Source organism: Equus przewalskii, chromosome 4 (assembly GCF_037783145.1).
Source record: "Equus przewalskii isolate Varuska chromosome 4, EquPr2, whole genome shotgun sequence".
NCBI classification, from domain to species: Eukaryota; Metazoa; Chordata; class Mammalia; order Perissodactyla; family Equidae; genus Equus; species Equus przewalskii.
The window spans coordinates 89,022,280-89,047,787 of NC_091834.1; the positions used below are offsets into that span (position 1 = coordinate 89,022,280).

The window sequence follows — 25,508 nt, forward strand, 5'->3', positions numbered from 1 at the left end:
TTATTCATTTATATGCACCAAACACAGGCACACCAAAGTATATAAAGCAAATATTAATAGAGCTAAAAGGAGATATTAACAGCAACACAATAATAGTAGGGGACCTTAACACTCCACTTACATCAATGGATAGATCATCCAGACAGAAAGTCTAAAAGGAAATAGTGGAAGTAAATTAAAAACTACACCAGATGGACTTAATAGATATATATAGAACACTCCATCCCAAAACAGCAGAATACACATTCTTCTCAAGTGCACATGGAACATTCTCAAAGATAGAACATAGGCTGAGGAACAAGGCAACCCTCAATAAATTTAAGAAGATTGAAATCATGTCAAGCATCTTTTCCAGCCATAATGCTATGACACTATAAACCAACTACAAGAAAAAAGCAGAGAAAGTTGTAAATATGTGGAGAATGAATAACATGCTACTGAACAACCAATGGATCATTGAAGATTAAAGGAGAAAAAAAAAATATTGGGAGACAAATGAAAATACACCATACCAACTCATATGGGATGCAGAAGAAGTAGTCCTAAAAGGGAAATTCATAGCAATACAGGCCCACCTTAACAAACAAGAAAAATATCAAATAAGCAATTTTAAACCACACGTAACAGAACTAGAAAAAGAACAAAGAAAGCCCAAAGTCAGCAGAAGGAGTGAAATAATAAAATTTAGAGCAGAAATAAATGAAATTGAAACAAAAAATATAGAAAGGATCAATGAAACTAAGAGCTGGTTCTTTCAGAAGATATACAAAATTGGCAAAACCTTAGCCAGACTCACTAAGAAAAAAGAGAGAAGGCCCAAATAAATGAAATTAGAAATGAAGGAGGAGAAACTACAACAGATACCACAGAAATACGAAAGATTATAAAAGAATACTATGAAAAACTATATGCCAACAAATTGGACAATCAAGAAGGGATGGATAAATTCTTAGGCTCATGCAACCACCCAGAACTGACTCAAGTAGAAATAGAGAATAAGAATAGATCAATCACAAAGAGATTGGAACAGTAATCAAAAACCTCCCAAAATATAAAAGTCCAGGGCCAGATGACTTCTCCAGTGAATTCTACGAAACATTCACAAAAGATTTAATACCTATCCCAAAATATGAAGAAGATGGAACACTTCTTAACTCATTCTATGAGACCACCATCACCCTGATCCCAAAGCCAGACAAGGAAAACACACAGAAGGAACTTTACAGGCTAATATCACTGATGAAAATAGATGGAAAAATCCTCAACAAAATATTGGCACACAGAATGCAGCAATACATTAAAACAATAATACACCATGATCAAGTGGGATTTATACAAGGGACACAGGAATAGTTCAACATCCACACATCAATCGATGTGATACACCACATTAACAAAATGAGGAATAAAAACCACATGATCATCTCAATAGGTGCAGAGAAAGCATTTGAAAAGATCCAACATCTATTTATGATAAAAAGTCTGAATAAAACTGGTATAGAAAGAAAGTACCTCAACATAATAAAGGCCATGTATGACAAAGCCACAGCCAACATCATACTCACTGAGGAAAAGCTGAAAGTTATCCCTCTGAATGCCCACTCTCACCACTCTTATTCAACATACTACTGGAGGTTTTGGCCAGAGCACTTAAGCAAGAAAAAGAAATAAAAGGTATCCAAATCGGCAATGAAGAAGTGAAACTCTCACTGTTTGCAGACGACGTGATTTTATATATAGAAAACCCTAAAAAATCCATCAGAAAACTATTAGAAATAATTAACAACTACAGCAAAATTGGAGGATACAAAATCAACTTATGAAAATCAGTTGGATTTCTGTACTCTAATAATGAACTAACAAAAAGATAAGTCAGAAATATAATCCCATTTACAATTGCAACAAATAGAATAAAATACCTATAAATGAATTTAACCAAGGAGTGAAAGACCTATACAATGAAAACTATAAGACATTATTGAAAGAAATCGATAATGACATGAAGAAATGGAAAGATATTCCATGCACATGGATTGGAAGAATAAACACAGTTAAAAATTTCCATACTGGGGCCAGCCCGGTGGCACAGTGGTTAGGTGCGCCCATTCCCCTTCAGCAGCCCAGGATTCGCTGGTTCAGATGCTGGGTGCAGACATGGCACCACTTGGCAAGTGATGCTGTGGTAGGCATCCCACATATAAAGTAGAGGAAGAGAGGCACCAATGTTAGCTCAGGGCCAGTCTTCCTCAGCAAAAAGAGGAGGATTGGCAGCAGATGTTAGCTCAGGGTTAATCCTCCTCAAAAAGAAAAAAAAAATGTCCATACTATCTAAAGCAATCTACAGATTCAATGCAATCCCAGTCAGAACCCCCATGATATTCTTCACGGAAATAAAACAAAGAATCCTAAAATTCATATGGGGCAACAAAGACCCTGAGTATCTAAAGCAATCCTGAGAAAAAATAACAAAGCTGGAGGCACTGTAATCCTGGACTTCAAAATATACCACAAAACTACAGTCATTGAAACAGCATGCTACTTGTACAGAAACAGACACACAGATCAATGGAACAGGATTGAAAGCTCAGAAATAAACCCACGCATCTATGGATAGCTAATTTTCAACAAGGGAGCCAAGAACATACAATGGAGAAAGAAAAGTCTCTTCAATAAATGGTGTTGGGAAAACTGGACAGCCACATGCAAAAGAGTCAAAGTAGACTATTATCTCACACCATACACAAAAACTAACTCAAAGTGTATTAAAGAATTGAATGTAATACCTGGAACCACTAAACTTCTAGAAGAAAACATAGGCAGTATGCTCTTCGACATCAGTCTTAGCAGCATATTTTCAAGTACTATGTCTGACTGGGCAAGGGAAACAATAGAAAAACTAAACAGATGGGACTACATCAGACTAAAGAGCATCTGCAAAGCAGAGGTACCAGCAACAAAATGAAAAGACCACCCACCAACTGGGAGAAAATATTTGCGAATCGTACATCCAACAGGCTTTATTCTCCGAAATATATAAAGAACTCATACACCTGAACAATATAAAAACAAACAAGCAAAAAATGGGCAGAGTATATGGAGAGACATTCCTCCAAAGAAGATATACAGATAGCCAAGAGGCACATGAAAAGATGTTCAATGCCACTAATCATTAGGGAAATGCAAATCAAAACTACAATGAGATACCACCTTATCACCTGTCAGAATGACTATAATTACCAAGACAAAAAACAACAAATGTTGGAGTGTGAAGAAAAGGGAACCCTCATACACTGCTGCTGGGAATGCAAACTGGTGCAGCCACTATGGAAAACAGTATCGAGATTTCTCAAGAAGTTAAAAATAGAAATACCATATGACCCAGCTATCCCACTACTGGGTATTTATCCAAAGAACTTGAAATCAACCATTCAAAGAGACTTAAGCACCCCTATGTTCATTGCAGCATTATTCACAATAGCCAAGACATGGAAGTAACCCAAGTGCCATCAACTGATAACTAGATAAAGAAGATGTGGTATATATGTATATGTGTGTGTGTGTGTGTATATATATATATATATATATTCAATGGAATACTACTTAGCCATAAAAAAGATAAAATCGTTCCATTTTCAACAACATGGATGGACCTTAAGGGTATTATGTTAAGTGAAATAAGCCAGACAGAGAAAGACAAAGACTGCATGATTTCACTCATATGTGGAAGATAAACACATGGACAAAGAGAACAGATTAGTGGTTACCAGAGGGGAAGAGGGTTGGAGGTTGGGCATAAGGGGTAAAGGGGCGCATGTATATGGTGCCTGACAAATAATAACCTACAACTGAAATTACACAATGTTATAAACTATTATGACTTCAGTAAAAAAAACGAAAGGAATTAGTGGAAATAAAACAAAACAAACACTCTAGATCATGGGCCATGGTCCATATCTATCAACTCCCGGTGGCAGGTACACATAGCTATCACACTTCTGAACATTACTGATTATTGTGCTTGTCAACGGTTATAGCTGAGGTTTGAGTGACAGCTACTACCAGTGAAACAAAAACGACTCCTGACCTTGAGACATTTGTCATCATCATCAAAAGTCAGAGCTGTACTGCAACTATCTGAATATCCTATCATGAGTCTGTGGTCAATGAATATATGTAGATAGTTCCTGAACCTTTCTTTTCCTTTTTGTCTACTCTCAGTCCTTAAAAGTTGCTCTAATGTAGTTTCAGTTTTGCAAGATGAAAAGTTCTGCAGATCTGTTGCACAAGTGTATAGTAGAGCATATTATTATATATTATTATAATATATAGTATAGTATATTAAGTAACTATACTTAACACTACTGAACTGCACACTTAAAAATGATTAAGATGGCAGGAGCCGGCCCGGTGGCGCAGCAGTTAAGTGCACACGTTCCACTTCTCAGCGGCCTGGGGTTCGCCGGTTCGGATCCCAGGTGCGGACATGGCACTGCTTGGCATGCCATGCTGTGGTAGGTGTCCCACGTATAAAGTAGAGGATGAGAGACACCAATGTTAGCTCAGGGCCAGTCTTCCTCAGCAAACAGAGGAGGATTGGCAGTAGTTAGCTCAGGGCTAATCTTCCTCAAAAAAAAAAAAAAAAAGATTAAGATGGTAATTTTATGTTATCTGTCTTTGACCACAATTAAAAATATTTTTTCTAAAAATGCTCTAATGTCTAATGCTTAAAGTCCATGAAGGTACTGATAGAGTAGCAGATTATGCCTCTGCTTATTTTTCTTTCTAATCTAAGAGCTTATTTACATAATGTCTTCATTAGAAGAGATGTGGTAAGAATTCACAACATCAGAAGAACTTTGTGCTTTGTTTTATTTACAGCCCTAACAAGGCACTGTGGGAACAAGGGCATGGATCCAAGCACAATACACCAATTTGTCAGGTTCAACCAGCGCCCTTTGGATATGCTGATTGTCTCATGAAGATGGCAGTCATCCCCAATCCTGCAGCCACAGAATTTATCATGCAGCCCTGGGTTTTTTTATCCTCAGGATTGGCATCTGAGATGGGAGCATAACATCCTAGAGAAGTGATGGGAGATCTCTTGCCTTCAGCGAGATTCCACCCCCAGCTCTTCCCAAACACACACACACACACAGAGGACTAAAACTTGCTCAGAGCTCTTCAATGCAGGTGCAACATAAAGCAACACCTTAAAAGGCCATAAGGTCAGGCCAGTCCGGTGCTGTAGTAGTTAAGTTTGCACTCTCCACTTCAGTGTCCTGGAGTTTGTTGGTTTGGATCCTGGGTGCAGAACTACACACCAATCATCAAGCCATGCTGTGGTGGTGTCCCACATAGAAGAATTACAATGACCTGCAACTGTGATATAGGACTGTGTACTGGGACTTTGGGGAGAAAACAAAAAAGAAGAGTGGTAACAGATGATAGCTTAAGACCAATCTTCCTGGCCAGAAAAACATAGCTTTAAAAAAGAAAACCCACAAGAGGAGGTGTGAGTCCAGACCAGGGTTAATCTGTCTCCTGCTGGATTCCCAGCTTGCTCTGTGTCTATGTAGCTTTCTCTCCTGCTCTTTCCCTCTTCTCTAAAGGCCTTAGCTTAGAAATGATACATCAAAGAAACGTTTGTTCTGTTTATTGAATATAATTTTCTGTTCTGCATCAGATTTGTTCTCTTTAACAGGAAGAATATTTGCTGCTCTATAGTTATATAGCCTAGTCAACTATGTTTCTGTGTGGGTCAGTGGCCCTCATGTGGAAAAATTTTCCCCTCACTTGCACTAAAGATTTTGAAACCTTGACCAAGTACCACAGTCCACAGTGTCACAGCACACAGGACTTGCTGTAGAGGTGGGCACTGCCTCAGCTGTTTGCTCACAGATTTTAGCCCAGGCTGTGGCCCGGAGGCCATGCAGAATACAAAGGTAGACAGATCTGCTGCTAGGAAGATGAGATGCCACCCAGCTGCATATCAGAACCACTGAGGGAGCTATCAGAAAATGCAGGCTTGGGGACGTGGGTGGGGGAATCTCTATGTTCCAAAGCCCACAGGACTTCTGCTGGAGACCATTGCAAAGATGCCTGAAGCATGTGGAAAGCAACATCATAATATTACTCTTTTTCTAAGTGACCTAAGAGAGCACCATCCTGAAGATTTCTTGCTGACCTTATGGAGTTTTCCTGTGGAAAGTGGGGAGCCATGAAGAGATTTTAAGCGGGGACTAATCTAATTAAGTTCTGGAAAGATCCTTGGGCAACCATGTCATAGCTGGATAAGGGATGGGCAAGATCCCTAGAAAAGAGACTGTTAGGGAGTATACAGACGAGAGATGATAAAGTTGTGGCACTGGGAATGGAGAATAGAGGACAGGAAGGACAGCAGGCATGTTGAGAAAATAGAATCCACAGTAAGGATGCAGGAGAACGAGAAGTTCAGATGACTGGGGTGAACTCACTAAGACAAGCTTGACAGGAGGAGAAGTAAGGATTGGGGCATGTACTGGGCATCACAGAGGCCATATCAAATGTGAGCTACCCTTGGGATATTCAGGTGGAGGTGACCAAGTGGTCTTTGAATATTCAGGTTTGGAGCTTTGACACAGGGTTGGGCCGGAGGTAAGGCACCTCCCACCTAAACTTCAGAAAGTAAAGATTTCTGCAGTGCTCATAAAGCCACTGATGTCTGCCAGTGCCAGGATAGACTTTCTGCCTGTGGAATCGCCACAACCAAAGGTCAAGTGTGGTAGGCAGAGAAATGGCCCCTCAAAGATGCCATGTCCTAATCCCTAACCTGTGAATATGTTACTTTGCTTGGCAAAAAGACTTTGCAATTATGATTAAGTATTTTGAGATGGAGAGAGTATCCTGAATTATCTAGGTGAGCACAGTCTAATTACAGGAATCCTTATAAGCAGCGAATCTTTCCTGGCTGTGATCAGAGGGAGATGTGACCATGGAAGAAGAGTCAGAGAGATGCAACACTGTTGGTTTTGAAGATGGAAGAAGGGGGCCCTGAGCCAAGGAATGTGGGAAGCTTCTAGATTATGGAAAAAGCAAGGAAATGGATTGTCCCCTGGAGCTTCCAGAGAAGAACACAGCCCTGTGAGACCCATGTTGCACTTCTGAACTCCAGATCAGTAAAATAATAACTTTGGGTTTTTGAAACCTCTGTTTGTGATAATTTGTTACAGCAGTACTGAGAGACTAATACACTGATGACCAATTCAGGTGCCTAGCCTGCCCCAGGAGCCACCGTCCTCAGCCTTACCTTGGTGATCCCCAGAGCCCCGACATTCTCGCTGTAGGAGGTGGTGCCGTTCCCTGACCCCCAGGCCCCTGCCAGCAGGCAGCCAAGGCCCTCAATGCCGATGCCACGGTTGATGGCATGCTTCGGAGGTGGTGGAGCCCCCACCAGCCGGGCACAGGCATAATAATCGCCTACTGACTCCACCATCGAGGAGATCACCCCTGCCATGATCCCAAAGACCCCAGCCGGGCTGATGGTGGGCAGGCCCCACTGTCCTGAAAGGCAATGCAGAGGGAATATTAATCCACAAGACAACAGGCTGCTGAACCCCAAATAATTTCTTTGACAGAGAGGTCTCTGAAAGGCTTTAAAGCCCAGGCATGTCCTCCAACCCCACAGCTCTCCAGAGGCTTTGGCTCAGATCCTGCCCTACCATTCATCCCTGAGGGAGGGTCAGATGCCCTGTCCATGGGGTCATTGTGCCCAGAAAGAGCCAGCAACAGGGCCTCTTGCCAGAAAGGCCTTGAAGCATTTGGGAGACAAGATTCTTTGTCAGGGAGGCCCTAGGGCCACAGGCCATGAGGCTGGGCCAGCCATGCCTGGGACCTGGTTATTTATAAACCCTGAGCCAAGAACTGCAGGGAAGGGAGACCAGAAGTGGCCTAAGGGATGGCCTTGAGCTTGTCTCCTCAGAAATGTCCAATTCAGTCCAAGGCCTCCCTTGTGGGGGATCCACCGAATCCAAGAGGAGAGCCAAAGTTCTGGCTAGGAGGTCAGGACCTCACTGCCCTCTCTCCACTCCCAGGCTTGTGGGTTCTGAGCAACATGGAGGAAGGGATGAGGGATGTAGGCCAGCTCAGAGGTAGGTCTAGGAGTGGGATCCTTTGGCCTAGCACCCCCTAAAGGATTCTTAGGATAATCTGAGGGTCTTCTTCTCTTAGGTGTCTGATATGGACTCCCTAGGGCCTGTCTCTCCTTGAAAGATCCCTTGGAGGAGATCCCCCCAGCCCCGGCCCTATTCCACTCTCCATCCCATGCCCTGGGCCCCATGGACAGTCCTGGGAATCATGTGTCCCAGGCAGGAAGGGGCTCATCTTGTCATTACCTGGGTAAGGAAAGCGAAACCAAGGCGCCTGGCTGAGGACGTTGGCTTTGGTGTCGGTGCGGGCCTGGTACCCATAGGCTGTGGGGTCCTTGGGGAGGGCATTGGTGACTGTGAGCACGAAGCAGAGGAGCCATGAGATGCAGAGCGACAGCAGCACCTGCCAGAAGGAGGCATCTTCACCATGGGTCTCACCCTGGCCGAGGCAACCACCTCCCAGGGAGCGGGGCAAAGGAGGGCATTCAGGAAACCTCTTTGAAATGAGGACATGTTGGGTTACTCACCCTTCCAGTGACAACAGCAATCTGGTGTGTCAGTGGATAATTAGCACATTAAGGGAACGTAGCAAATAAACTATGGGGAGACCTTGTGTCAAACAGAGACAGAAATGTCTGGTAAAGTGGGCACAGCCTGGGTCAGAAGGATTACCCTCCGGCTCCCTTTCCACTGATTGTTGGTCACATGACCTTGGATCAAACTCTGAGCCTTGGTTTCCTCATCTGTACAACGGAATGACAACCACTGCTCTGCAGAGCCTGAAGCAGGATTTCTTCAAGTAGAATCCTCAGATATATTGATATTTAATCTCTGGTGGCAGAACCCCAGAAATGTGTATTTTTAATTATGTCCTCAAGAGATTCTTACGAACATTGAATTTTAGAACCACTGGCCTAGAGTGTTGTTGAAGGAGCATTGAGATGATTGTGTGGAAGTATCTTTTTACAATGCAAATGTAGTTTCCAGTTAAATGAAACCTGCAAACATACTTGTGTGGGTGACAGCTACACATATCGACAGTGTGGTTCAACAGGGAAAGCTCTGAGAAAGGTACCATCCTCATCCGGGGGTATTTGGATTACCCATGAGCCACCGAGAAAGAACCTGATCAATGCAACTTGGCCCTTAGTTTTGTGTAATTAGCGGTGAACCTGGCTGTGTCCCCTGGCACCTTGCTATGGGGACGGCCTGGAGAATGTCAGAAGGCTGTCCCACACTGGAGCCCAGAGCAGCGACCTAGGGCAGTGTTCTCTGCTCCCAGGAAAGAAGCATTGAGGAAAGACATGGGACAGCATTCCACCAAGGGTCAGAAAGCGCCCCCACAGAACACTTGGCTCCACTCGGCCTCCTTCTCCTTCTCTGGTAGATTAAGGAAGGCTGAGGAGGAGAGGCCACTGCAAATGGGGGGGCAGTTGCTTTGGGGGCCATCTGGGAGTGCAAGAGGCTGTGCCTCACTCTCCAGGTGAGTCAACTCAGCATGAAAGGGGGTGGGGAGTGCTTCTTACAGGGAAGACCTGAAACAGGTAGAACTTAGAGGTGTGAAGCTTCTTCTCTCGTCCATAAATGGGCATGGGCACCGCGACATTTTTCAGGTACTGAGAAAACAGCACGATGAGGAAGATGGTCCTGAAACAGAAAAAACCACACCCAGCCTGGTGAGCTGAGGCTCATCCCGAGTGAGGGTCCTGAAAGCTGGGCCACTGTGTGTCTCTGGGATTGGGGGCCGTGGCCAAGCTGGGAGGGTCCTCATGTAGACCCTGCTCTGCAGCACGGGCAGCATCCTGCCATCTCTGCAAGGGTGGGCTGTTGCCTGCCAGAAGCTGCTGGTGGCTGAGTGGGAGGAGAGGGAAGGGAGGCTGTTAGTCCCTGGGGGTTGGCAGCTCAATGGCTCCAGCAGGTGGGGCCAATGAGGCCAGAGGCAGAGAAGGCCTTCTCTTGCAGGTCATTCTGCAGGTCCTTGTGGTCAGACCACAAGAGGCAGAGTGAATGACAGTGTCCAGTGTCATCCCAAGTCCCTTCAAAGCTCTATTTAAATACTTCAGGCCTCTTTCCAGTAAGCCTTCCTGATCCTCCCAGCTGGCTGTCCTCACCCCCTCCCTGAACGTGCATGTCATTCTACGACTCATCACTGTCTCCTGGTGTCATAGGTACGTGGATTCCAGTCTTGTCTCTCTCCCACACACTACAAGATGTTTGAGTTCTGGGGCCATGTCTTTGCAACCTTCCTGGGGGCCAGAAGTTCACAAACATTTGCTCAATGAAATTATAGGAGGCAGGGGACCAGTAGTATCAACAATTGTGAACAGTGCACTAATTGTTCTTATACACTGCCTGAGATGAACTCACCGTCTGTGAGTACTAATAATGTAATAAGTAGTAAAAGTAATAAATTAAAATAGCAGTTTTCCTGCTTTTTAAGGTATCATAATGCTCATGAGAGTATTTCTAAAGCACAAGAGTTTGCCAACAGCCAGGACTCTTACTATTCTTCCCAGGTAATCTTCCACCAAAGAGAACTTGATGCCACTCCCTCCCCAGAGAGTACTTACACGGCAGCAACCCCCCAGTGGGTCCCGGCATTATTGCCCGCAGAACTGAAGAGAGGCAGGGCCACCAGGGAGATGGTCGGAGCAATGGTCAAGGGGCCAATGAAGCGCATGAGAAAGCCAATGAGGCCTGAGAAGCCCACTAGAATCTGGACACAGGAAGCGACCATGATGGCACCCTGCAACTGAAGAGGAAGAGTGCAGCTCAGGCCCCTCACAGCTTGCAGCAGGACTGTGGGCCCCAGTCGAGCCCAGGCCACCATGACAGGCCCAGCTGCTGCAGCCCACTTCTAGATCTGGTCAGCCCTAGGTGGTACATTCAGAGGCAGTGCAGGGGCAAAGCTGGACCCCAAAGGAACCGAGGAAAGAAGAGCTCTGATCTCGCTCCTCTTCCAGCTGTGGATTTCCAACGAGCTGTTGGACATTTTCACTTAATGGGAAGTTTTTCAGGGAGTTGCCTTCAAAATTATTTATTGATCACAGTGATGATGATGATGACTCAATACGAGCATCACTCAGCACTGTATCGAATATCTTGCTGCTTTATTTTTCTCTGTTTTCCTACTTTCTATTGCAGGAGTTGGCCATTTTTTTTTCTGTAAAGGACCAGATAATGAATATTTTAGGCTTTGTGGGCCATATGGGCTCTATCAAAACTTTTCCAGGTGAGCAGTAAACAAATGAGCCTGGCTTTGTTCCAAGAAAACTTCATTTAAAGGCACTGAAATTTGAATTTCATGTAATTTTGACATCTCATGAAATACTAGTCTTCATTTTATTTTTTTCAACCATTTAAAATACAAAACTGGGGCTGACCCCATGGCCAAGTGGGTAAGTTCACACACACCACTTTGGCAGGCCAGGGTTTTGCTGGTTCAGATCCTGGGCACAGACATGGCACCTCTCATCAGGCCGTGTTGAGGCAGCGTTCCACATGGCACAATCAGAGGCACTCACAACTAGAATATACAACTATGTCCTGGGGGGACTTTGGGGAAAAGAAGAAGAGTAAAAAGGAAAAAAAGGAAGATTGGCAACCGATGTTGGCTCAGGTGCCAATCTTTAAATATATATATAACCATTTTTAGCTTGTGGACTCTACCAAAACAGGCAACTGGCCAGATTTGGCTCCTGGACTATAGTCTGCCAGCCCCTGATCTCGTGGACTGATAGAATTTGCTTTAATTCTCCTGTTTTACTTTACTGGTTTGGATGTTATACGTTCTATTTTATCCCTGAAAAGCTTCTTTGCTTTTAAATCTGCTCTTTCTGAAAGTAACATAGTGACTCCCACTTTCTTGCAATTTGTGTTAGCATGGTATGTCTTTCTCCATCCCTTTACTTTTAATCCATGTGTGTCTTTCTAGTTAAAGTGGGTTTCTGGTAGACAACATATGGTTGGGTCTTGTTTTTTGATCCACTCTGACAATCTCTGCCTTTTAATTGATGCATTCAGACCATTGATGTTCAAAGTGACTATTGAAACAGATTAATATCAATGATATCAGTTACTCTTTTCTATTTGTTACCCTTGTTCTTTGTTCCTATTTCTACCTTACACCCTTTTTCTGCCTTTTGTGATTTTAATTGAGGATTTTGTATGATCCCATTTTCTATCCAGTTATACTTCTTTTTTTTTTTTTTTACTTTTCAGTGGTTTCCCTAGAGTTTGCCACATACATTTACAGCTAATCTAAGTCCACTTTCAAATAACACTATACCACTTCATAGGTAGTGTGAGCACCTTACAATAACAAAATAATTCTAATTTCTACCTCTCATCACTTGTATCATTCCTGTCATTTATTTCACTTATATATAAGTATACATAAGTACATAAATAAAAACTACCATGATACTAGAAGGTGAAGTTTAAATTGGTCTAATCTGTTGAAAACTGAACTTGCCATCTCTTCTCATGGTTTTCTACTTTTTCTGCTACTACCATTTCCTTAAAATAGAGTCATTGTTCACTTTTACCTCTCCTTTACTTCTTGTATCTGTTAAGTGAGGACATTCCTATTGGTCCTGTGTTCACATCACTTTCATCTGTGGCTGGGATTGTGATGGACAATTGGCCTGCCACCATCAGTGGTTTCAAGCCTTGAGAGGTGTGTAGACTTATATAACTCAGCGAGATATGGTGAATGTACCTTAAATTCTGATAGACTAGCTCAGTGAATTTAACCAACCAATCAGTCAATTAATAAAATGAGGGTGAAATTGATAAGAACTTTTTTCTCCTGTCACAGCACTGGAGAAACATTGGACCAGCAGAGGGAGCTACAATACCACAGAGAAGACTCCGGGTTTGGGCTCACTGTGTTGGACACTTGGAGGTGATGTGGACAAAGTAGTAGAGACTACCATCTGAGCCCTGGGCTGGAGGAAGCCCTTCCCTGGGCCCTGTGTCTTAGAGCAGGAGTTGGCAAACTTTTTCTCTGAAAGGCCAGAGAGTAAATATTTCAGGTTTTGTGGGCCACATGTGGTTTCTATCACGTATTCTTTTTTTAAACAACCTTTTAAAATGTAAAAACCATTCTTAGTTTGTGGGCAGTGAAAAAACAGACCACAGGCTGGATTTGGTCCAAGAATCATAGTTTTCTGATTTCTGCCTTAGAGGACTCCGGGTATCACAGACACAAAAATAAACAGTAAATGTATTAAAGAAAATATGGTGTCTCTGACCCTTGGGATGCAGTGCTCAACGCAGGCGCAGCACGACCCGTATCCCTAAACGTGCTCTCTCATGACTAATACTGTTCAAGGCCCAGGGGAATTCTTTCCCGTAACTCTTGCCCATTGTCCTCAAAACACAGGTAACTGCTTCTGAATGTGGTGATGGTTCGTGCCCTTGCAGTGATGGAGGCAGACGCCTCATCAGGACACAGGGAGGATTTGAGCAGCGGAAGGAAGTGCTCAGGTGGGAGAAGAGAAGGATTTCCCTGTCAGATCTGTCTTCCTGGATAATATGAAGGTAAGAGATTCTTGCCTAAGGAATTATAGTTCTCAGGAAGGCTGAGTGAAAGGGAAATCCTGCCCCTGGCATCTAGCAGGGCAGGGTAAGGCAACCCTGCTTCTCATTCTTTGCTTGGTTTTAATCTGGATTTACTAATGCCAAGTATAGGATCCCTGAAGGACAGAAAAAACAAAAACAAAAGAACGCCTCCACCAACTACATGTGTTCTGTGATTCATTCTATGATGAAATAATAAAACTAGGCTGCACTGAAAAAAAAAAAAAAGCCTAATTTGGAAAAGGTAGTGCAACCCACAATATTGGGAGATTAACCAGTCAACCTGGAAAAAATCCAGGGCCCACCACCCTGAGAAGTGAAATTCTTAACTATATCTTGCTCTGGAATTACATGGAAAAGTTCTTTAAAAAAGCCCTGTTAACTCTGGGTCCACCCTGAGATAAAAAGAAGCACAAGGACTTGATGAGGTTATTGAAGTTCACCCACATCTGGGTGCCCTTTTGGACTGCATATGAGAGCACAGGCACGGGTAAAGGGCTGTTTTGGAGAGGGAAGAACAGCAGGTGCTGGCTGAGAGCCACAAGTTCTGGCCCAGAGTGTCTACTGTGATCTTACAAGTCAGTGCTCCCTGAGGAATCGGAAATGTTGGTGGTGGAGTCCGTGCTGAATGAGGACTGACCCCGATAGAAGCCAGATGCTTCAGCTCTGCCATGGGGCTTTTGGTGTGGATGTGGCTTGGAGCAGCTATCCAACCACTCTCCCTCTGAAAGACCATTGCTAACTAGTCTTCTACCAGGTGCTGTTTAGAATTAGACCACTACTGAGTGTCACCAAATAACACTGAGGTCAGAGATCCCAATCACATTTTGACTGATGTCAGGAAAATATTCAAACAAGGAAGGGGCGATTAAAGGGAAATAGTTATATTCAGGAGAAGAAAAGGTTTTACCCAGGATGGGTTCATAGGATCCATAAGCAAGTAATAGTCCCCTCTCCCCTGGGGTGGACACCACCTCACAAGATAATCTAACTCTAGCAACACAGACTTGGATGCCACTATGTGTGTCTTTGAGTTCGAGTTCAAAAAGCACAGGTTGGAATCTTGCTAAAGGTGCTGCTCACCTAGCTGAGAAAGACTGAGACTGAAAGAGTATAGCATTTCAACAGAAGGACCTTGCTGGAAGAAGTAAGGCACGTCTAAATCCAGTCAGTGGTCCGAGTTACGTGTGATGTGACTGACTGCTGGATTGGAAAGTGCAGTGTTTTCAGGGTGCATCTTAACCAATTGAGAGGATCCAGTGACAATATGCTTATTAAATCATTTCAAAGTACCTTGGGGAAGGAAACACAAGAGGGTTTAACAGTGTTACTTTTGCTGCCCACTATTTAAAGGATAGCAGAGAATGACTCAAAATCTCTTTCTCCAACAGAAGCAAGGGAATGGGCTAAGAAGGACTACCAATGGGTAAAAAGAAGGATGGCGGCAGAAAGACAAAATACTGTATCAAATAACACTCCTTTGCCCTTTACATTTAAAATAAGTTGGAAATAAGAAAATGATTTCTTAGCAATATTTCTAGATACATCTTCAGTCTGGGATGAGAGATGCCAGCACCAGAGTTTATTCTACCAAACTGAAGCATGTCTAATAAAACTGGACCCAGAGTATACTGGGCTGTATTGTATGGACAAGTATTTCACAATGTGAAAATAGCCAATTCCTACTATGATGCTGGAGTATTAGGATGTGATCTGTTGCTTGAAATTTTGTATAAGATTAAGATGAGTCATAGACTAAGTATGAAATATGTAAGCATTTCCAAGTAAACCTATTTTCACTCTCCATCCATTCCACCCTAATCCCTCTCTTGCTCATCACCTTTTTTATTTTCTTCATTGTTCTCATGATCTCTGAAATTTTCCTTTTCTATTTACTTATTGGGGTATTTGTCGCTCCCTCCCATTCTGCCTGCCACATACACACACTAGTGTGTTAGCTCCATGAGGGCAGGGTCCTTGTCTGTCTTACCTACAGCAGTATCTTAAAGCCTGGAATCTTGCCCATCAGTGAGCTGAACAACGCATGTTGAACAAATGAGTCAACTCGGGAGCCCCTGTTGAGTACCCCTCCATTCCTCCCACCCACTTCCCCTGCCCCATTACCTCTCGGATCCTCTTCTGCCATTCCTCGATGAATTCAGGAGAGCTGGTGTTTACCTGGCTGGCATTGAGTGTCCACTCGGGGCATTTCCAGGCAGGAAGGGACAGCATGGCCAGGGAGGGTGCCACAAAACCAAATGTACCTCCCTGGAGAATGGGCAGCCTGGAGGAGGGGAAAGGATGTGGTTACCCATAAGATCATTTAGTACTAGTCTGTCACTGGCCCCAATGGGTACCTTTTAATCCCAAATCCTACCTCAGTTTCCAGGCAACACATGACCCCTGTTGTTTTCGGTTTACAGGGAACTCCTGCCAAACTCCAAGTCAGACCCATGAACTCTGCTACACTTTGGACAGGTAGGAGAGGTGGGGAGGGGAAAGACAAGCAGACCTAACCCCAGTCCTGGAGAGGCAAGCCCAGGAGGAGAGAGTCAGGTGCTGGGAAAAGGTCTGGAGACAGCACAGAGCTCAGTGAACACAGGTAGTGAGTGCCATTGTCTACCCCAGTCCCAGAGAATCTTCCCTGGACCAAGGATCAAAGCACAGCTCACACATGTGGAGTTCCCCACTGACAAGAGATGCACAGCCTAGAGTCTGGGTTGCCAGAGTCCTCTGTGTCTTCAAACTGAACAGCAGACCCAGACCTCCACCTTCAGGCTCCTTTTGATCACATGGACAGAAGAGGACAGAGGTCAGTTGTCAGGGCGTGTCCCCCATCCAGGCCCCTCTCACTCCTGGTCGGTGTCTCACTCTGGCCTCTGTGAGAAGTTCTAGCAGTGCCTCCCTGGCTTGTCCTCCCTTCAAGGTGAACACGGCCTCACAAGTCAACCTCCACCAACCCTCTCTTACTAGAGGTCAGAAGCTATTAAGTCTGCCCGCCCTGGATGCTAGAATTTGGAGGAGTGGGGATGGAACAGGGGTACCCCAGCCTCTTGATTGCATTTGTCAGCATGACCCACCCTGGTCAAGTACTTTTTCTTAACGATACTAGCTGGGTATTTTTGAACTCAGGATTCCATGAAGACAGCTTAAAGGACTATTCTGGAGAATGACTGAACACATTTTATGCAATAAAATATAAAGTGTATGAAAGAATTTTATTGCCTAGGTGGCCTTTGTGTCCTGGCTGAACATTGGAATCAGCGATGCCTAGGCATCACCCTCAGACAAGTTAACGGGCTTGTCTAGGAGCGCGCCCAGGCAGGGCGAGTGCATAAAGCTCTGGGTGACTCCAATGTGCAGCCGGGCCCAAGAACAACTGATCTAGATGCATAAATCTAGACCCATAACGCTCCAAAATAGAATGGAATACATTGCACACATAGGGCAGGAACACACGGGAGGTGGTATGAGTATGTGTGAATAACTTTTTTTAATTTAAAAATTATGAATCTAAGTACCTTGACAGAGAAGGGAAACATGCTATACTTAGATCATTGCAAACTTCCTTTTGAGCTTTTAAAATGAACATAGATATCTTTGTATAAGGGTATAACCAGAGAGTACATCATATAGGACTTATGTTTTAATTTTTGGCTGTAATTCTCTATGCACATTTCATTCATTCAACACATGTTCTTTGAGGACCTGCTATGTGGCAGGCACAGGGTGCCCCAGGTATTGGGGATACGAGGGTGAGGAAGACACAGCTCCCACTGCTATTCTAGTTACGCATTTCTGTTAGTCTTCGTACTAACAAACTAACCGTGTATAGTAACTGCCTCTCAGGGATTGCTTTGAACACCTTAGCAAGCACTTTCAGGGAGGCTTACACACCCCCCACCATGTTTGTATGCTACCGCTGCCTCAGCCATTTAGGTATTACTGGATTCTGTGAGGTCAGGGATTCATTATTTTCTTTTCCATCCCTCCAGAACTGAGCCTGGTACCATAAAAAACCTACTGACACTGGATTTTATTATTATGCTTTTTAGTTTAATAGGCATGTGATGAAACCATAACAAATGTTAATTTGTGTTTCATTAAGTCATAAAAGATGTGCACTCATTCATGTGATTTCATGTCTCTTTTTCCTGGCCATAAGCTGTCTATTCATTACACAGAAGTTGGATACTGTCAAAATACATTTATAGTGATTCTTTATTTACTATAGTGAGCTTGGTTTTCATTTTTAAAAAGTGTTTTCTCTTATCGTATGCAGGAATTCATCCCTAACTCAGAAATTATTTAAGGGAGTATTTCAAAATTTTCAAGTGGCTGAGCATTTTTCTAACTCTGTTCATGTTATTTTCTTTCAAGATTATTACATGTAGTTGGGATAATATGATATGGACTTTCTGCCTTTTTGTAATTGCCAAATACCTTTTATGTTCATGGGAAGATTATTTTTTTTCATTTATTTGCTTCAGTGTATTATCGTGTCCTACCTTTAGGTTCACACAATGTATCAATAAATTCTTCCCTCATCATTCTATATTCAGAACTTCCAACTCCATTCTCATTCATTCCTCTCTCTCTCCTCTCCTCATTTCATTAGCATTCCCATTTCTTTCTCATAACTTCTTATTGGTACCCTTTGATATATGGACAGATAGATAATAGATGGTAGATAGATAGGTAAATAGATAGATAGATAGATAGATAGATAGATGGATAGGTAGATATAGAGACAATAGATAGATAGACAGACAGATCTCTATGTACTAATTGTGTTTCTGCTAGGTTTTCCATTGTATAGTTTCCTAGTGGCTGTTTGAGATATATGCATTCAGTGTCATTACCAGGCTTTAATAATTCAGCATATCTCTTACCTTTTATGATGACCTTAATGTGTATCTCAGTGCTCTTTTAAATTTCATATTAATTTCATCTGCTACCATGATGGCAACTCCTTCTTTTTTTAATTTGCCCATGAGTATGATTCACATTTACTGTACATGTGCTTTCTGACTTAAATGTCTCTTCTATAAAGTACAGGTTATTGATTTAAAACTCAGCCTCTTAGAATGAGAACAGCCTGTGAAATATATCCAGCCTTGCACTGTCATTTTATAGATAGGGAAAATGGGGCCCAAAGCCACAGAGTTATCCAGGACAAGTGCTTGGGTCTCCTCACTCGTCATCACTGGCCCATGACACTGATTAAGAGCACATTGTAGACCAAAGGCAAGTTTGAATCTGGCTCTGCCTTATTAGTGTGTGACCCAGGCATGTTGCCCAACTTCTGCAAGCCTGTGTCCCCTTCACTAAAATAAAGACAATAGTACTCTCCTCAAGGAGTAGCTGTGAAGAAAAAATATATATAAATGCTCAGCCCAATGCCTAGGGCATAGCAGAGCTCAATAAGTAGCAGTAATTTTCATTCTTATTCCCTCTGAAATGTGTGGGTACTTCCCAGGAAGGTAGTGCACATCAGGGCATTCTCTTAACATTTCCCCTAAATAGCAGATGTTATTGTGTGAGCCTGAGTTTTACTGTTGTTTCAGCTTTTCCATTTCTTGCAGGTTGGTTCTCTAAGATTTGTCTTCTATGATCCTTGTTTTCTTTTGTGTTGTTGGACTCCAGGTGCTTGGGCTGGTCCAAGGCTGCATCTCTGCCTCAATGACCCCTTGCTCTGTGGCATCCACTCAGCCCCTCAGGTAGCACGGCCTTACCTGCACAGCCCTTCACAGCTTTCACTTTACTCCTCTGTGTTGTTTCTTCTGTTCTAGCTGTTAAAGTAGATAGTGTCTGTCTACTTTAGGGGCTCACGTTAACATGTAAGGATCAATGTCTGATGCACAGCTCTCTTCACATGGTGTCACAACATGTGTCAATTGGGATGGAGTTGCTTTTATTGGATCTACTAATTATTTTTAAGCTTATCATTCTAGTTGTCAGGTGGATTTCAGATCCTTTTTCTCTCTCTTTCTGTGTCTCTGTTTCTTTTTTTGTTAGATTTTATTTGGAGGATGTGCTCTAATAATGTGCCACAAGTCATGACATGCTATGAATTAACTTTAGCTATTGATTTACACTTCATCTTGTTCTAAATAGGATCTATGGGGACGTACAAATATGATACAGTAAGGACCTGCCACTCTATACTCAGACCTTCCAATTACGTGTTCCACTTATTCCTTCTCCCTCTCCCTACCCCATGTCACACACAGCCAGCCTCGTGAACCATTACAGAAAAAGCCATTCTGGGCTCAGATGGATTGAATCTGAGTGCAAATCTCCACTGCCACCCTGATAACATCCCATAGAAACATGGGCAGACTCTCTCTGTCCATCCTACTCCTCTCTCCACCCTTCACCATCTCATCAGTCTGCTTACGTACAAACAAGAGAACACTCCCGACCATTTTCCTTTACAACAGTGACTTGCATGTTTTCTAAGAGATGTAAAATGTCAAAATCTGCAGCCTCAGGAATGTATCGTAAAAGTCTGATAGGATTAGTATTTTAGGTTGGCAAAGCCACAGAAATGTGTCCCTGGGGGTCGTATTAACATCTAAGTTTATACGGTATTTAAAAACTACACAACACTTTCATTTTGATATCTCAAGAGTACTTCAGGGTGGGTAGGGTGACACTGCATTGTCTGTGTATGAGGAAACTGATGCCCAGGGGAAGCCAGTGGCAGGGTTCAGCTGGGAAGTGGGGGAGCCCTGATGAGAAAGTGAGTCATGGGGCCAAATTGTAACAGTGTGTTTGTTATAAGGACAAGTGACAACAGGAATTGAAGTAAGAACATTCAACTTGAAAGGTTTAAGCTAATGATGAGGTGGGACATTTTTCTCCTCTCTTTGTAGTCCCATTTTGGCCCATCAACCAGGAACATTTAACCTTTTGGACATATTGGGAAATTAAGCCTCAACCCTTCTCTCTGAGCTCTCACGTACTCCTGTTAAAGAAAATATTATTCATGACACTTGTTAAAGATGTTAAGGCAGATTTTATTCAAAGGGAGGGGTGCTACAATGGGATTTTGTGATGGGCAAGAGCTTGCTCAAGTCCCCATACAAGAAAAAGTAAAAATTTATAGCCAAGGAGCAGGGTGGGGGTCAGTGGATGGAAAAGTACTAAGAGGAAGTCTACTGGATTTAGCAAAAGGATACTCATTGTTGATTTTGTGACTTAGACACTGTGACTAGATAAACTCTCCCAGTTAAATGTTAAACAGACAGAAAACCCAGCATGACTTGAGCCTGTACAAAATCCTGCAGAGAAAGAGGAAGAGGACATAGGCTTTGGACATCTTAAAATCACATTGGAAACTAGAAGACAATGGAACAATGCTTTCGAAATTCTGAAAGAAAATTATTTCCAACCTAAAATTCTATACCCAGCCAAGCTATCAATCAAGTGTGAGAGAAGAATCAACACGTTTTCACTTACACAAAGTCTTACAAAATTTACCTCCCATGGACTCTCTCTCTGGAAGCTACTAGAGAATTGTGTTCCATCAAAGAAAGAGGAAGATATGGGAACAAGAAATCTAGACTTGAGAACTGACAGGAAGGGAATTCCCAGCATGAGGGTGAAGAGGCATCTGAGGATGACAGCTGAGCACCAGGCACAGGCAACCACCAATCCAGACTGCAGCAAGTCGGAGCGCTCCAGGAGAAGTTCACCAAGAAGATGAAGCTGATCGACTGCGCAATGTGAATGAAATTATTAAGAGATTCAGACAACAGGCAGAGAGTCTAGAATTGAATTAGAAATAAGTACTTAGAAAAGTAAGCATACTAAAAACAAGAAATATTTTAGCTCCAGGGTAAACAAAAAGTTGAGCAGGAAAGGAGCTTTGTGATTCAGATCTGAATAGCATCATAGTCATTATAACATAAGCACCGAATATTGATCTGTGCTGGGAATGTAGGAGAACAGGAGGATGGGAAGTGTGCTTGTATGTAGTGGGAGGGAGGGGCTGTGAGAGAAAAATAAATTATACTCATCCATCTTGGCACATCAACCAGTAATGCCTAAAACGGAAGTGTATTAGTTAGAGACTTGGAGGAAAATGCCTAAGTAATCAGCTTGGAGGGATGAGAGTGCTTGCCTCTGCCTGAAAGAAAAGGGGGGAGATCTCTGATTGGGGATGGGGGAGCCTGTTCATCTGTCTTCTTTAAACCCATAACTACTCACTCCCCTGAATGTGCCTTTGACACCTGCTCCCAAACTGTCAGTGGACTGGGGGCCATTGTTCCAGTCCCTCCTTCTGTTCTGCACCGAAGACATGCACACCTGCCTTCTCTTGTTTTTATGGGCTTTAATACTGATCATCACAGGGAAACAGATTGGGGAAACAAAGATAAAAGCAGGTGAGGTGACAAAGATTGTCAGAAGTTGTCTCAAGGCGGGGGTCTTGCTCCATAGCTCCTTGCTTCCCTTCCAAGATGATAATGGGCAGCCTTCTGGACTTTTCCTCTCAGGCACAGATTCAAAGCTGTGGCTCGTGAAACACACCCTGATACTTTTCTAAAAAAACATTTTAAGTGGTTTTTATTTTTCCCAGTTATAAGTAACAGATGAACTTTGAAGAAAAATGAATGGAAAGTAAAGAGAAATAGAAAGAATAAATTTGTCACCCTAATTCTACAACCCAGAAATAATCATTAACATTTTTTTCAGTCTTTTCTTATCTTTAACTAGATAAGCTTTATCAGCACACATATAATATGTACCTTTCATATATAATGTATATCACCCAGAATAACCTTTAACATTTCTTCCAGTCTTTATTCTGTCTTTAACTAGATAAATGATTATCAATACACACAAAATTTATACTTCTCATAATTACAAATTACATTGGTCACTATTACAATAATGAAAAGCTCAAAAAAACTTATATGTCCTTTAATAAGAAATAGTTAAGTAGGCTAGAATATATTTATATATTCTAGAATTTAGAAGACTAAGTGGACATTTTTTAAAAAGTGCTATTGTGTAAGTGTGTTTATTGAAACTGAAAGATATGTACAATGCATTGCATATGTTTATAAAAGGGGGTGGAGTGTTTTTACCCAAATTACATTTTTTTAATTATTAAAAAAGGAAGGGAGGGTGCAAAATTGCCTGTATGGTACAATCCTTTCCTTGGTGTGAAAAATAGATTCTTTTTTTTACTGAGTTAAGCACTTTACATGCATTATCTAATTTAATTCTCAAGACTTTGGAAAAATTGAAAAACACTTCCTTTTCACAGAAATGTGAGAACTCCAAGAGAAAAGAAATGCAAATATTGTCAGGGGTAGAAAGGAGAGGGAGCACTAAGTCCCCACTGGGCAGGGCAGTATGTCCTGCACATCTAGGAACCTAGAAGGAAGAGGAGGAACAGGAACCAGGAACCCCAAGGAGGTTTGAGGTTGAACCATGTGGAGTTTGAGGGGCCAGTGGGTAAACGGGAAAGATGTCCACAGTTGGGAACAGATGCATCTGGAGCTTGAGTCACTGGAATCCAACCTCACCTGTGATATCATTCTGATGTCCCCTTCTTGGAGCCAATCCAATGAGTGGGCAAAAGAGAATGTCGAGGGACTTTTCTTTGAAATAGGTCAGGATGGGGAGCAGAGCCTCAAGAATGTAGGAGGGGACTGATGAATTCTTCTTGAATTTATAAGAGTCACTGCATTGTGAGAAATCCTGGGCACCCCAAGAGCCCCAACTACTTCACTCTTAGATGAAGAAGACTTTGTTCATCTTTTTACTGGGCTCCCTACACCACGCAGGTAAGGACCTGCTAAATTGCGGGAAAGCCCATCGCGCACCTTCCCTGTGGATAACCGCCCAACTCAAACCCACAGGAAGCAGAAGCACCAGCCCCCTCTTTGGGACTCATCAACCCTTCTCCCTCCTCTGATGTGTCTGATGGCCAGGTACCCTGTACCTCTTTCAGTTCTTGATAGGGAATTTGGAAGAAATCTTGGCTCACAGCGATGGTGACAAGAGAAGATAGAGGGAGAAAGGAAATAACCTGCCAAAGATGTAGGCACTCCTTAGCGGAGAATGGGAGAACTTCAGCACTGGCATAGCTCCTGGACATGACTTGCAAAGGAAGCACTGTGGAAAGTGCCCTTGACTTGATTTAGCAAAAGACCACGGTAGGAAGGAATATTCTCCTCCGGATGCTGCCTGCAGTCAGCCTGTCCTGGAAACAATGGGTCAACCCCGTATCAGCCTACACCTGTGGGGCTTGATTCAGATAACTGATAAGGAATAAATGGGTATTAATTTTTCGTGTCCAGTCATTTCCTCTTAAGACAGGCCAGGCAGAAGCACACTGCAGGGAAGGTTTTCCATGTTCCTCTGCAACTCCAGGGCTGAGCACAGGCCTGGCACAGATTAGGTCAAAGCAGATTCACAGTGATGGGCCCCTCACTTGCATGGCTCCTTCTAAAGCCCAGCCCACTAGCCATACACCTTCATAAAATTTGCGAAAGTAAAAGGTTTCAGCCACAATTGTCTGTAACTACCGTCTCCTTCCACCGCCACCTCCCTAACTCCAACCCTTGCGCCAGATGGCATTTGAAAGGCCATGGACACTTTTAAGATCTGGCTAAGGGGGAGTTGAGTCAGGATAAATTTAGTTTGAATGTAGTAGGATATATTTTGTGGTTTGAGACCACTAAACTACCCAGGTGTAGTTAATGCGTTGCTAGCCATGTTGGAGTGTTCATGGTTTCTAGCAACACTCTACAGCCCACTGTGCCAGCTCATTCTATGTCATGAAGGTGCAGGACTAGAGGCCACATTATGGTATGAATGTGCCCCACAGCACCTGCCACTTGACACATGTGGGTGGTAGATGAGAAACAAGGTTTTAATGTATGCATTCAGAAGCTAGTCTGTGGCAAATTGGCCAACCAGCAGCTACGCCAAATTACTGGAGAAGGTCTGGTTCTCATTGACGTGCAGGCAAAATGGAAGTTTTCTCCTGTTGGGAATATGCTTATTAACGCAGCGTATACAATGATAAATGCACCGTGCATTTATAAAACATTGATAGGAATCATGTGCCATAGAATTGGTCAGAATTCCTGTGTTTGGGGGCACAAAGCTACAGCAGTACTAAAGTTTGCATGTGAAGGCATGATAATGCGTCCCAACTAGCAGTCATAACAAACAGATTTGGACTGACTCCTGCTAGAGGAATGACTGAATTATGTTTCCTTCTCTCTGTGAAATGAAGAGGGGACTGAAGGGTATGCAACCATAAAATGTGGGGAAAACTGTATTACAGGGGCTTATCAGGAAGTTAAAGAATAAAAAATACCTTGCTATGTTTTGAAATTTATGGTGTTTATCTGCTTTTAAAAATTTGTATTTGTTTTGACTTTTTTTGAATTTAATACTATTCTCTTCTGTACATGATATATGTTCATAATTTTGTGTTCTCTTCTTAAAGGGGACACCAAAAACTGTACAAGCTTTAATCTGAACAAAACCTGGGTCTGTCCTTGGATTGGATGCTAAATAAATGTGAGAGGGAGAAGATACAGGACTGACAGATGTGGGGTGAGGGAGGTGAGCAGGAAAGGTCTGGAGGACCCACAGAGAAGACTTTCCTGAGGAGGTGGTGACCCAAGGGAGCCACTGTGTGGTGTGCAATCCAGGTGGGGCCGGGGGTGGTGGTGGAGAAAGTGAAGACCGGATGTGTGGAAATGAGGGAATGTTCTAAAGACGTGTTTTCCAGGCTGCATTCACAGTTTTGTCCAGGCCAGCTCCAGAGCA

At 43.0% G+C, this 25,508-nt stretch overlaps 2 protein-coding genes across 19 annotated transcripts in view; one reads left to right on the plus strand and one right to left on the minus strand.

Annotated features, from left to right (window-relative positions):
* The window catches only part of LOC103541784 (WD repeat-containing protein 91-like), a 49,617-nt gene extending 31,784 nt beyond the window's left edge, over positions 1-17,833 (plus strand). For 2 of the 5 annotated variants that reach the window (XM_070617808.1, XM_070617809.1), the window contains exon 12: positions 4,879-7,182. In XM_070617808.1, coding sequence (XP_070473909.1) covers positions 4,879-4,884 — 6 coding nt within the window. In that variant the 3' untranslated portion in view covers positions 4,885-7,182. Of the gene's footprint in view, positions 1-4,878; positions 7,183-10,186; positions 10,337-12,942; positions 13,030-13,509; positions 13,668-16,129 lie in introns of those variants that run through there. The other 3 variants (XR_011539620.1, XM_070617802.1, XM_070617806.1) reach the window with 3 other exon arrangements.
* LOC103541785 (solute carrier family 23 member 1-like) overlaps positions 1-25,508 on the minus strand; it is a 60,104-nt gene that overhangs the window by 23,005 nt on the left and 11,591 nt on the right. For all 14 annotated transcript variants that reach the window (XR_011539613.1, XR_011539612.1, XR_011539610.1 and 11 more), the window contains 5 exons: positions 15,831-15,990; positions 10,694-10,875; positions 9,650-9,770; positions 8,370-8,526; positions 7,286-7,539 (listed from right to left, as the gene is read on the minus strand). Coding sequence is in view for 10 of the 14 variants with exons in the window: in XM_070617790.1 (XP_070473891.1) it covers positions 7,286-7,539; positions 8,370-8,526; positions 9,650-9,770; positions 10,694-10,875; positions 15,831-15,990 (874 nt within the window). In the remaining 4 variants the exon portion in view is untranslated. The remainder of the gene's footprint in view (positions 1-7,285; positions 7,540-8,369; positions 8,527-9,649; positions 9,771-10,693; positions 10,876-15,830; positions 15,991-25,508) is intronic.